Here is a 14,512-nt window from a genome sequence, read left to right on the forward strand (position 1 = left end):
AAGCTGCACCCACACGTCTCGGGTTAGAGTGGGATTTCCGCGTTAGAAGTTATTTTCTCCCGTAGCAGACATGTCGTGCAGCAAGCTGATGAGAGCTGTGAGAGTGAGCGAGTTTGGAGCTCCGTCGGTGTTGCGCCTCTGCGCGGATGTGGCCACACCACAGCCCGGACACAGACAGGTGAGACAGACAGAGGAAGTAGAGTAGCTCAACACCACCTAGTTTACAGGTGGAAGTTCAGCCATAGTAAAAATTGATGTAAAAAATTAATGCAATTTTTTTTTTTTGCAATAACAGTCCTTATTGTGTAAGAGCACTGTCGGGAAGCTTACTTTAGAAATGGCTTCCAGATTTATAGCTGCTTTAAATCTAATAACAATGTAGATATTTCAACAACTTTATTAAAATAATATAACTTACTTTTATGATGTTTTTAACTGGGAAAATAAGAGCTGAAAAGAATTGTTTGCCATTATATATATAAATAAAATACATATTTATAAACACAATATATGTACTGTCTTCGCTAAAGATTGTTGTCAGAAACGTATTCTTCAGCTTTCCAGCCAGCTTGACATTTATATCCTCCAGCACCGTATTCTCCAAAGAACAGACAAGTTGTTGTAGTTGGCAGAATTTAATGTAGAAAATATGTAATAATATTGTAAAACTGAAAAAAAGCACAAACACATGCCTTTGTAAGTACTACACAACAGCACATCCATATGTAGTTCACAGTAAATAAACATCAAACAATACTGTATTCAACAAAATAAATATTCAGCTAAATATGTTAATATAACTGTAAATAATAGATGACTTACTGATGTGGCCGAATTTGTGGACTTTAAACCAAGGATTGCAAGGATTGTTAGCAGAGATTCCCTCTCTGTGACCTCATGGGCAAACTGAACTTCCTGTTACTTATTAGCTCACTTTCTCTTCAGTGCAGCTATACACGATCACCACTAGGTGTTGCTATTGAACGTATAGCATGAACCCAATACAATACACACACATCCAACACAATATATATATCCAATTGTATGCGTTTCTGTATTTCTGTATCTGTTATTTTGAGTGTGTATGTGTGGGTTTACTGTGTATTGATTCAAGATATTTGTATTCTCATATGCACAGAAAACAGGCAGTTATTCTGTCCAATGAAAAGCTTATTTTGCTGGGTCGTCCTAACACACAAAATTACAATAAACTTAAGGCAAAAAATAAGGCTGCTCCTGAGATGTACTGTGCAGTTTGTATCACACGCTGGAGTGCCTTCCTGTCCTGCAGTGCAGCTTCAGGGGGGGGCGGCCTTCACGGTGTGCGAAAAATATGATGTAATAAATATGACGTAATACGACCGGCATAAAGACAATTATAAAGTGCATAAAGATACAACTCACCATGACGCTGCATTAGTGGAGCCCTGAGCTTGTTTCTTGATTTTAATCCAGAACACTGAGTTGTAACGGACTTTGAAGTTTCACTTTTGGGGTAAAGTGTCAAGAGGTTACGTTTGAGGCTACGCACAGACGGATGTATCCGGTCTTTTTTAAAAAAAAAACATTTTTCCGACTTTTAAAAAAAAAAATATTCTTTCTCTGCGGCCCAGTACCAAGGAACCCACGGACCGGGTTGGGAACCGCTAGACCGGCCAGAAAGGTTAAGTTTTAGTTTTGGTTTGTGTTTTCTGTTCTTAGTGCAATAGTGTAATAATTAGATAATTAATCTTTAGTGTGTTTTTACATGTGTTTATTTATTCTATATTGTATTTGTATATTACTCTTAATATTTTATGTTATTGTATCTCTGCTCTTGTTCATTTTTTTCTAAATATTTTTTTCTGCTCGGAGGGGGTCTCGCCCGGGGCGTATTTACATGTAGAACCGCCGCTGCTCTCGACCATACATCTGTAGAAGTTGCTGAGAATCTTGGGTGGCATGCCAAATTTCCTCAGCCTTCTTAAGAAATACAGTCGCTGCTGGGCCTTTTTAATGTTCTGAAGTGTGTTATGAGACGAGGTGAGGTTTAAATTCCTCGGAATTTACAGGTTTTCACCCTTTCCACCTCTGTCCCACCTATGTGAAGTGGTGCTTCCTGCACCCTCCTTGGGTCGATAATCATCTCCTTGGTCTTGTCTGCGTTCAAGGAGAGATTATTATCCCGACACCAGGCCACAAGTTCCTCCACCTCTCTTCTGTACGCCGTCTCAACCCCACCAGTGATCATTGCAATGACCGTTGTATCATCCGCAAACCGGGTGATGCTGGTGTTTTCCTGAGAGGCCAAACAGTCGTATGTGAAGAGGGTGTACAGCAGGGCACTCGGCACACAGCCCTGTCCTCACAGTTCTTGTGTCAGATGTGTGGTTGCCAACTCTGACTGATTGGGGTCTGCCTGAGAGAAAGTTCAGCACCCAGTTGCAGAGAGCAATGATGTTCACATGTTAAAGATGCTATTCAGTTGTATTAGAGCTCAAGTAGAGGTAACCAATGACAATGTGCAAAAGACTTGAAGTTTCAAAGAGGGATTCATAAATATTTTGGGGTTTATTGCGTAGTATTTCTATTGATATTGTCTTTAATAAGCGATCTGCATGCCATTTAGTTTGTTGCATACGCCTAATACATACCAAACTGTGTTTCAAGGCAGTTAATGTATCTTGGGTGTGTCAAAGTTAAAGAACTGTTTAAGAAAGGGTAAAATACAATTACAACACAAGATAAAAGGACTAAAACGCGAGTTAATTAATTTTTTTTAATAAAAGAGCAACGGTTGTAGGAACCATTATATTATATCATATTGCCATCACTTTTAAAACTGTACCCAGGACCCCACCCATACTACTACTACACCTAGCAGATTCATATAGCTATATGGGACAGGTGTGACATAAATAAATATGGGACAGGTGTGACATAAATAAACTCAAAATATATATATATATATATATATATATATATATATATATACTCACCTAAAGGATTATTAGGAACACCTGTTCAATTTCTCATTAATGCAATTATCTAATCAACCAAACACATGGCAGTTGCTTCAATGCATTTAGGGGTGTGGTCCTGGTCAAGACAATCTCCTGAACTCCAAACTGAATGTCAGAATGGGAAAGAAAGGTGATTTAAGCAATTTTGAGCGTGGCATGGTTGTTGGTGCCAGACGGGCCGGTCTGAGTATTTCACAATCTGCTCAGTTACTGGGATTTTCACGCACAACCATTTCTAGGGTTTATGGTGTGAAAAGGGAAAAACATCCAGTATGCGGCAGTCCTGTGGGCGAAAATGCCTTGTTGATGCTAGAGGTCAGAGGAGAATGGGCCGACTGATTTCAAGCTCATAGAAGAGCAACTTTGACTGAAATAACCACTCCCTACAACCCAGGTATGCAGCAAAGCATTTGTGAAGCCACAACACGCACAACCTTGAGGTGGATGGGCTACAACAGCAGAAGACCCCACCGGGTACCACTCATCTCCACTACAAATAGGAACAAGAGGCTACAATTTGCAAGAGCTCACCAAAATTGGACAGTTGAAGACTGGAAAAATGTTGCCTGGTCTGATGAGTCTTGATTTCTGTTGAGACATTCAGATGGTAGAGTCAGAATTTGGCGTAAACAGAATGAGAACATGGATCCATCATGCCTTGTTACCACTGTGCAGGCTGGTGGTCAGTGTTGGGGTAGTTACTCAGAAAAAGTAATCAGTTACACGTTACTAGTTACTTCTAAAAAATTGTAACTAGATTACTTTACTAGTTACTGCATTTGAAAAGTAACTTCACTACTAGTTACTTTACTTTCCATTTTTTAAGCAAATGTCCAAATTAACTGCAAAGATACATGGACAAACATCATGGCCCTTTCATTACTTTATTTTAAATTTTCAATAATTTATTATTATTAATTAATATAATTTCCAATAATAATAATCGCGCGAGTCATACGACACTTCCTGCATGAAAAATCTACCGTAAACGTCGGTTACGAGCCGCTACTACCTTCAGTCAGAGTCCCCGTTAGCTCCCCGCTGTAGCCGGCTGGGGCTCCTGCTAGCGCTCCGTCACTTCCCCGCTAACTTCCGCTAGCTCTCCGTTAACTTCCGCTAGCTCCCCGAAAACCGCCGAAGGTAGCGGGACCAGGCTCGACACCCGACTTGGGCAGAGGGGTCGCGGGCAGTAGCAGCAGCAGCGCTAACTAGCAGCTTGTTGCTATTGTTCATGCAGGAAGTGTCGTATGACTCGTGCGCCACTAAAAGAGAACTTTTCGGACTGGTAAAAATGGCTTGTGTAACGCAGGAAAGCGCGTTCCTGAGGTCTAGTAAAGTAGTGTAGTTACCAATATTTTGAGTGTAATGCATTACTTTACTTCGTTACCAATAATAGGAATATCTTTACTGTAATCCGTTACTTTGTAACTCGTTACCCCCAACACTGGTGGTGGTGGTGGTGGTGTAATGGTGTGGGGGATGTTTTCTTGGCACACTTTAGGCCCCTTAGCGCCAATTGGGCATCGTTTAAATGCCACGGCCTACCTGAGCATTGTTTCTGACCATGTCCATCCCTTTATGGCCACCATGTACCCATCCTCTGATGGCTACTTCCAGCAGGATAATGCACCATGTCACAAAGCTCGAATCATTTCTAATTGGTTTCTTGAACATGACAATGAGTTCACTGTACTAAAATGGCCCCCACAGTCACCAGATCTCAACCCAATAGAGCATCTTTGGCATGTGGTGGAACAGGAGCTTCGTGCCCTGGATGTGCATCCCACAAATCTCCATCAACTGCAAGATGCTATCCTATCAATATGGGCCAACATTTCTAAAGAATGCTTTCAGCACCTTGTTGAATCAATGCCATGTGGAATGAAGGCAGTTCTGAAGGCAAAAGGGGGTCAAACACAGTATTAGTACGGTGTTCCTAATAAATCTTTTAGGTGAGTGTATGTGTATATATATATATATATATATATATATATATATATATATATATATATATATATATATATTTGAGTTTATTTATGTCACACCTGTCCCATATAGCTATATGAATCTGCTAGGTGTAGTAGTACTATCACAACCGTCACTAGACGGTAGTGCTTTTTTGTTGTCTTGTCACTTCCTGTTTTACTTTGAAATCATCCTCCTGTGTCATGTCTGCTGTCTTTACTTCCTCATGTGTGATTACCTCTCCCTGCCCTGATGTGTTTCACCTGTGTCTCGTTAACTCCCCTCCCAGTGTGTATATATACTCTGTGCTTCACTTGTCTCGTTGCCAGTTCGTTTTTCTTCACCTGTGAGTCAACTTACCAGCGTTTTTCCTGCCTGATATCCTGTTCTGATTCCGACGTCCCTTCGTTTCCGAGTAAGCCCGATTCCTGCCTGTACCTCTGCCGAGTTTGACTGCCTTCCTGTGAATGACCCTGGACTGTTTACGTTGACGATTCTACTCTCCCCTGAGTGAGACAGCTGCTCTCACCACAGCGGGTCAGAGCCTTGCCGACCGGCCTCAGTCCCTCCCCAGTTACATCGGGAGAACCTTCGGCGGTCCTTCTCCAGAGACTCTATCCTGTTGCACTATTACCTTTATCAATAAAGGAATCCTTGTGAACCTTACTCTCTGCCTCGGGTCGTGCATTTGGGTTCTTTCATTAGTGCTCCGTCGTGACTATATATATATATATATATAGAAGCACATATAATTGCAATCAATTTGGTCAAAAGTAATAAAACACCGCTGTAGTTCAAAGTAAAAGTTAAATTAAAATCTTAACCTTTCTCTCCGTCAAACTGATGTAACGTTACTGTGAATAAGTAATAAAGATTGCTCGTTAGATCCTCAAAACTGAATTATATTTCATGTTTAATCGATACGGAGACATCGAAGCCAGCGGATCATTTCAAAAAGTCCAGCCGGGATCAGGCTCCTGTCGGCTGGCAGCAGAGCGCTGACGGCCCGGTGCTGCGTAGCTCACGGTCCCGCCTGTAGGACCTCAACCCATCGGAATATCTTTTTAAGTAGGCTGATTCTTGACAAACCGACCACAGATTTGATGCTTAAACAACTAACTTCTCGCCTGAAAACATCCTAAAATTACATTTTGTGACTCAATAACAGTAGTTTTCAGAGAACGTCAACTTTCAGTTGTGTTTTCTCATCCGCCATTGTTCCTGGTGCGAAATGCATTCCAGCCAAAGTTGCTCTCGCGAGCGTGGATTTTGCTCGCGTAGTGATGTAAAAGCGCTCGTCAAAGTAAATTACGCACGCAGCTGTTTGATTTGCGCGCTCTTGTGGAGCTCATTTGCGCTCTCTAGTTGTGGCAGGGGTTTACCGTCATACATGCGGCTCTTTAGCCCGTCTGTTGCGGCTTGATAATATAAATCCTTATATTCTGCAGATATTCTCCATTACTCTTCATGTCTATTAAAGTTCAGGTTAGCGAGGGCAGTATAACACAGCTATACAGCTGAAGTTGGTTGAAATGTCCATTTCACAAGGGAAGTTAGTCACACGCCTGCGCACTTCAACACCCGCAACTGCTTATCAGTATATTGACATTATGGAAGCAGACTGGTCGTTGCACGTTCCAGTCTTGTGAGAAAAGATGAGAACACGGGATTCTCCTCCTCTTGACAGGATAGAGCGAATCAGATGTTAGGACGAGGCGAGACGAACCTGTGACGATAACCTGTGTATGAAAGGCCCCACTTCCGTTTGTGGGGCAGTTGTTCTTTGCCCAACCTGGGTGTTGGCTGTACCACTCACTGCTTTTGCAACTGCAGCGCCTATTACTTTGCTTGTGATCATTTAGTAAATACATTTAGAGAACGAGAGAAGTTGTTGAACTGAGTTCTTCCGGAGGCTACACCAGGCATCCAATAATTGACACACGATATGTGTGATACGATAGGCTCCCTGAGGCTTCGACAAAAAAAGCCCCGCCCTCGCTAAACTATCAACAGAGAAAGGTAGTTTAATTCTGCGTGGACGTATTAATTAACTTTCACTGCCAACGATGCTGCTGACCTGTATGCTTGATATGTGGCGAGGAGTTAGCAAACAATAAAACATTTAATGTTGAACGACTCTTCCAGAACAAACACTCTGCTGAACAGTATCAAGCTGCAGAAGAGAGATTTCTCAACTGCTGCAGCAAACTGAGCAAAGTAAATATACTTTCAGGAAGTGGATCAAGTCTCCAAACTCCACTACTGCTGCTGGTTCTGTGGCAGCTCATGAGACACTGAGGCGTCCGCTAGTAAAGACGGATCCGTCCTCCTTCGTTTGCGGTGCTCTAAAAGTCTGTAGTGAGGACGCTCAGTGTAAACGTAGCAAAAGACATGCGTTTAAAATGTAAACCTAACGTGAGGATGACAGGTATTGAACCTGCTACCTTGCAGTTACAGGACAGCCACTCTACCACATGCGCCACATATATAGATAGGACTCAATTTCTGCTTAGTTGTGTTCTTAATGGACCTCAATGTAGCTGACACAAGACTATTTTTTTTCTTCTCTTCATAATAGTTTGATAGTTATAAACAGGTAAAATAGCATTACAATGTCAACAATTGTCTTTATTCTTGTTCTATAATTTCATAAATACAACAAACTATAGTTTTTTGTACATATAATATAACTATATGTACAACTTCATAAGCTTTGATATCAAATAGCTTGTTGTAGCTCCAGACACTTTGTTTTGGATGGAAAAAAGGGCAAAATGGCTCTTTGGATAGAAAAGATTGCTGACCCCTGATTTAGTGTCATCATCATCCTTATACAGCTCTAGCTTCAATGTCTCTCTCTGCTGCAGGTGCTGATCCGTGTCCATGCCTGTGGAGTGAACCCCGTGGAAACGTACATCCGGGCCGGGACGTACATCCGCAAGCCCCCCCTGCCATACACACCGGGCTCAGACGTAGCCGGAGTGGTGGAAACGGTTGGAGAAGGGGTGACTGCAGTAAAGGTCTGAGGAAAAAAATAAAACTAATAAAAATGTCCGAACAATCAGAGAGAGATAGTGAGTGTGATTACAGTGGCAGGCGTCAGGACAGCGGCAAGAGAACGGCACCCGTTCGGCACCCCTGGCATGTTAGTTAAAATGTATTGAAATTTATTTTGCCGTTTCTTATTGACACTTGTCAAGTTGTACATGTGTAATTGTTGAATAAAGAATTATAAAAAAGAAGCTGCTCAGCGGGCGGAGACACATTTCCTAGGAACACCCATTTTTACGACAGGTCAGCTGCTGAAAATCTGTTTTATGATCATAGTATGGATTTGAGTTCAGTCAGAGAGGAGCTGCATTTTTTTCTGTTGTCATTACGCAAGTGTACAAATAGATGGATAATGTGGGCCTTATTGTAGACTTAATAATTACAATATGCAGCACTGCTAAACTATAATGAATAGTATTTTGCTACTACTACATTTCACTTCATAATATATTACACTTATATACCATAATATTTATAATGTACCAGCCTTTTACATTTATCTTATCATGTTATACCACCATAATGATACTTTACTTTGAGGTGGTCGAAGCTAAACACTGGAATACTTTTTCCACCAGGTAAACCTGAACACTCACCTCTCTTGAGTGTAACGGCGATTATAACCGCACAGTTGTATAGATTCTAATTAACTGTGGGATAAACTTTTTTTTCTCCACGTAGATCTTAAACCCTTGAACATAAACTGGACCCATTGAACTCTGATTAGAAATGTAACTCAGCAATGGTGTGAATAAGTCAATCTATGTAGCATAAAACTATGCTGTGTTTTGAGCAACCAGGTTCAGCTTTGTTTAGAAATTTACTTTATTGCAATACTTCCGCTAACAACGTTATGATTTAGGCCGTTTTGAAACTAAAAGGAACAAAGATGCAGTTTTTACTAATTATTAGGCCCACTTTAATAGTCATAGATAATCAACTGCAATAATGAATGACAACATTTTTCACTTTTTTATGTTTGTTTTTTTTACTTTTTTGTATACATAGTGCCAACTAACACTGACAAGATGTTATGCCTACATTTTAGATTTAGTTTTTCTTAATATAAGTCTTATAATATCTCCCCTCGTCCTCTCCTTATATGGAGGTGTCAGTCATGCCACGAGCTGCCAGTGCCAATAGTCCTCAGAGGAATCTCCCCCTCTTTTATTTACCTTTCTTCCAGTAATTGAAAACACAACTTCCACTGACATTTGATCAAACAACTTTTATTTTTATTGATATGACTGCGTTGTCATTTTTCTAAATATCTTAATTTCTTGGGTTTCATTCAGTCAGCTCTTACACCTAGTGGCACTATTGGCATTGGCAGCTAATGGCCCCTACCAACACCTACATGTAAGAAGGGGACAAGTGGAGATATTATCCGACTTGTATTTAAAAACGTTTATTTATACTTGTAAAGTATAATAAAAAGAAGGATTTATTCTCATTATTTTAGCAGATTGTAATACGTTTAAACAAAAATGCCACGGGTGCCGCTCGTGCGCCACCTGACTGCCGCCTGCCACTGCGGTGCCAGTGGCTCAAGGAGGATTTCGGCCTTGCTGCAATCATATTGGCCTGTATTGGACCACCTAAAGACACAGATACTCCTTCAACAGTAGACACACCAATATGTCTCTCTGATTGTCGGAAAGCTGAACAATAAGTGTATCCACGGTTTCAATACTTTGACAGAATTTAACTGCAGTAAATATGTTCCACCGTGTGTCCTCCAGGCAGGAGACCGAGTGTTCACCACGGCCACAGAGACCGGAGGGTATGCCGAGTACACCGTGGCAGCCGACCAGTGTGTCCACAAGCTGCCCGATGCGCTCCAGTTCACCCAGGGTGCAGCCATAGGGATCCCTTACTTCACCGCCTACAGGGCTCTGGTTCACAAGTAAGACCACAGCTCTCAACCTGCATTATGTCACGTCACTTCTTAGCCCATAACATTAAAACAACTCCCCTTAATGCAGCTTTAGAAATCACACAAAATGAGATTGCATGTGCTTTTTTACATTTTTATAATCTACTTGCTGACAGCAACTCCAGCGAAGTGCACTGAAAGTTACTTAGTTAGGAATTCACTTTAAAGTGAATTAAGTGGTTGCATAAGTAGTGTGCACTGTGATTCAGCTTTTTAAGTTGTAACCAGAAAATAATGAAAACAGTCCCCAACAAGCACACAATTTCCTCCTGTTTGAGTAATGCGTGTTAAAAGCATCGGCTGTATATAAGAAGGGGACGTCACTCGTTGGTTTGTGGACTGCAGTCCTATAGCCTTGAGCATGGCATTTAGCCGTCGCCATCTTGGTTTTGTGACACAAGAAGTTGAGCAACTGAATGCTAAAGAAGATATTTTTGGCGACCAAAATGTTACAATTTCTTTTCATCTAAAAACAAAGTGAAAGGGTTAAAAATGTAAGACGAAAACACTGACAACTGACCCGCCCTAAAGCATACTCTGCTTTATGTTCTGTTTGACTCTAAATAGACCATAATTTACGAAATGAACTTCATGCTGTATTGAAGAAGACTTGAAACTAGAGATTGAAACATAAACTCATGTATACAATGTTTGCATAGACTTCTATACAACCAGAGGAGTCGCACCCTGGTGGACATTAGATAGAATGCCGGTTTAAGGTATTTTGGCGTTGGCTTCACTTTTCAGAGGTTGCAGTCTAGTTAGAAACTAATGTCCAGCTCCTCCTTTAGCAAATTATTGAGCCGAATGGGATTGTCTACAACAGGAAAAATGTACAGAACAATGCAGGACTGGGCCTTTTAAACAAGCCAGTTAATCGCAGGTGTCATGACTAAAGTGATTTAACTGAGGTGTTGTGTGTTGCAGAGCTCACGCCAAAGCTGGAGAGACCATCCTCATCCATGGAGCCAGTGGAGGGGTGCCATTCTTTGTTTCTTCTTTTCTAATTACATATATATTTTTAAATGTTTCCACATCCTTATTGCATTTACGTGTTCGTGCGCATGTTTAGGTTGGGGTGGCAGCGTGCCAGTTGGGCCGCGCTATGGGTCTCAGGGTGTTGGGGACGGCAGGGACGCCGGAGGGACTGAAGCTGGCCCTTTGCAACGGAGCTCACCTGGCCTTTAATCACAGAGAAGAGGGCTACACAGATAAAATCATGGTACACACACAAAAATACCATTTAATCCCCTTTTATTCTTCGTTTCTTGAAGAAAAAGCTTTGTTTGGTTCTGTTAGGTGTTTTAGTGGTTTGTGTGTGTGTGTGTGTGTGTGTGTGTGTGTGTGTGTGTGTGTGTGTGTGTGTGTGTGTGTGTGTGTTTCTAGGAAGCCACAGAGGGCAGAGGCATCGATGTGATAGTGGAGATGCTGGCAAACGTCAACCTCAGTAAAGACCTCCAGATGTTGGCCATGGGAGGACGGGTTACGGTCAGTAGCACAGACGCCGTATTCACAAACCTCTCAACAATGGCACTAAAAGTTCCTAACAAACTGTTTTCTCTTAAAGGGACACTCCAAAATCCAAAATCCATATCTTGCCTGTGAGTGGTCTCGTTTTGGCGATATTGGCTGTAGAGACACTAATATAATCCAGATCAATAAATTGCACTAAAGCTAAGAGGTACAATTGGTACTTTTGATTTTTTGGGTGAACTGTCCCTTTTAAGATCAGCCCAGAAATGCAGAGGGATACCTTTTACTAAGGAACTGAGAGACCGCTTAAGCTAAGAAGGGGCGGGGTTGACTCGGTTTCAACGAATGACATCATGTTTTATGAATACTATGTCCACTGTGATTGGTTGGCAGTGAATGAGAAAATAAATATTCATCAATATACAGGGGGAGCATGGAACAAATGAGATAAAATCAAACGTAGACTCTGGAGTACACTTCTTTCAACTTCTCTCAGACTGAGGAGCTACTTTTAGCGCTTAAATGCCTTGTGAATTACTCTTCGACCAAAAAGTTAGGACTGCCACACCCTTTATGTTTCCACCTGTTAGGAGCTACTTTTAGCCAGAGGATGGTTTTTGAATACGTCCCCTAGATTTCTAAAACTCTGTAGTACAGTACAGCATCACAGCGCTGCCCTACTGCCTAGAGTGGAAGCAGCATGCCAGTGTAGCTCGTTCCTGTAGATCACTTCATACATCTCTCTTTCTCCTTTATTCTAGATAATTGGTAGCAGAGGCTCTGTGGAGATCAACCCCAGAGACAACATGGCGAAGGAGAGCAGCATCATGGGAGTGGTCCTTTCCTTTGCTACGCTGGTACGAAGCAGTGGCATCACACAAGTCGTCCTGATGCAATGCTCCAGTTGTTAAAATACATGTTTTGTACATTTCCTCCCTCCTCTCTCAGGAGGAGAACAAGGAGTGTGCGGCACTGCTCTACACAGGGATGGAAGCTGGTTGGCTGCGTCCGGTCGTTGGCTCCCAGTATCCGCTCGCCAAGGCCAACCAGGCCCACCATGACATCATTGAGTGTCCTGGGGCTGCTGGGAAGAAAGTCCTGATCGTGTGATGATGTGATCATAGCCTGTTAATGCTAGGGGAAAGAAAGAGGAAAGATTCTTGCAAGCAAACAATGGTTAATACAAATACATAAATAAAATAATAAAGACATGTTGGAATCTTTTTGTGATCCTAATAAAGAATATTGACATTTGGGTAAAAGGAAGTAATAGAAAGGACTAAAGGTAAAGGCTCATATCTGAGAGGAGTCCAACATGACATCTGAACCTCTCAAGTGACAGCCGGCTCTACTGAGCATGCTCCAGAGAGGCCAGGTAACTTAAGCTAGACACACACTGGATCTGCTTCAGCGCTGTAGCAACTAGTAAATGACGGCGCTCCCAATTGAAGTCTCCCTCCAGCCGACCATCCCGGGGTTCTTCTGATAATTCTTATGGATTAATACGGCAGTGGAGTGTACCGTGTCGCCCGCAGGGGTAGACCTTTGGGTTCTGTTCAACAGGTGAGCAGTTTGTAATGGGTTTTTAACTGACCCTGCACTCTGATCAGTATTTATCTGGTTTAGGAGTATGCAGCAGATGTTCAGAAACTAAAACTAGGCTGAAAACAGGTCCTCATGTTCTGGTGCTCTCTTTGATGTACTGTGGATTGTTAATCAGCTGTGGGGATAACTTGCTCACTCGCTTGCTGGGATGAGGTTATAGTTTTTGATTGGGAAAAAAGAAAAAGAAAAAAAGACATACATATAAAGTTTAAATCTAATGTCCAATAGAGAAATGTCTGAAACAATGAGACACACTAATGGAATGTTTTTTGCGAGTCAGTAGTTCATTAACTGACACAACTGGCGAGGATTTCAAAGGTCTGACATCTAGACCAGGGCAGGATTACTCACTGCTCTAGGGCTCCAGGCCCCCAGGAGGCCTAGGTTGTGGAAATGAAGTAGATGCATTGAAGATACAGTTTTGTTTGGTATTCTGCACCAGGAAAGCATCATTTAACATTGGTAATCACCATCAAGTGCGTAATGACTCGATTGTTTTTTTTCTATACCATGAATATTTCAGTTGATACAAATGTGTGTTTAATTAAATTATGACCAGCAAATCTGAGGCTTCGACTCGGTTAAGCCAGCCGCTCTTCTTGCGTAGCTGGTTGAGACAGAGACGATTGGTTAAGGTTAGTCATTGACCTTGAGTAGTTGGGGTCAGGATGGAGCCCTTTGGTCAGGTCACCAGTATCTTGGTGAGCATGGACGCCTAGCCAGTCCTAGCGCTTGAATGCTCCACAAGGCGGGTCTTGCCAAGAAGAAGAGCAGTGGGAACGCACCAAAGACACACCACGATGAACCACTGTCCACGCTACCTGATCTCTCGCTACAGATAGCCTTGGTGGAGCGAATCACACAGTCACCAGTGTTTAGCTTAAAGCTGCATGCAGGTTTGGTCTCCATCAACTCCTAAGGGAAATGTCTGGCTCTTCAGCTTTCAAGATGGATGCTAACGTTCGATCCTTTGGAGCTAACGTTAGGCTGGTACTGTCGAGTTTTGTGTCTAATTATGATTTTCTATTGAGGGTTGATAAGAACATTATACTCAACCATACAGTCATGGGTTGATTGCTGACAGGCACCAACAGGCACTGGCCAAGGGGTCACAGGGCTCCCGGGCTACACAAGCAAAATGAGAGAAACATAAAATGATGGTAAAGAGGTGCACTCCGAAGAGACGCAAAACAACTGCAAAGACACATTTCCACATTTGATTAAATAACATTTTCAAGGTGATTACTTCAAATTCTGAATCACTTAGTACTGTAGGTTTAAGGGCTAGCTGTATGTGACCTCGTGTAGTTTTCTGCGGCGACACTTCTTGTCATTTGAGATGAAATTGCTGAAGGTCTGTCGGCACGTAACACCACCAGTCTGCTCTCTGGTGGGTCATGTTCACATTCGGGCCATCCACTCTGCTTTGTGGATTTAATGCAAACATTAGCTACTGTTGTGGAGTAAGTCGTATTTGCTC

At 42.0% G+C, this 14,512-nt stretch overlaps 1 protein-coding gene across 1 annotated transcript; it reads left to right on the top strand.

Moving 5' to 3' along the window:
* Nucleotides 1–70: 70 nt before the first annotated feature.
* cryz (crystallin, zeta (quinone reductase)) lies at nucleotides 71–12,589 on the top strand (the record flags this gene model as incomplete). The annotated part of the gene is made up of 8 exons (XM_079226264.1): nucleotides 71–178; nucleotides 7,835–7,987; nucleotides 9,761–9,924; nucleotides 10,882–10,933; nucleotides 11,027–11,176; nucleotides 11,341–11,442; nucleotides 12,189–12,284; nucleotides 12,376–12,589. The coding sequence occupies 8 exons, from the start codon at nucleotides 71–73 to the stop codon at nucleotides 12,535–12,537; spliced, it is 987 nt and encodes a 328-aa protein (XP_079082390.1). The 3' UTR covers nucleotides 12,538–12,589.
* Nucleotides 12,590–14,512: the final 1,923 nt, after the last annotated feature.

Source organism: Taurulus bubalis (assembly GCF_910589615.1).
Source record: "Taurulus bubalis genome assembly, chromosome: 1".
Classification (NCBI taxonomy): domain Eukaryota; kingdom Metazoa; phylum Chordata; class Actinopteri; order Perciformes; family Cottidae; genus Taurulus; species Taurulus bubalis.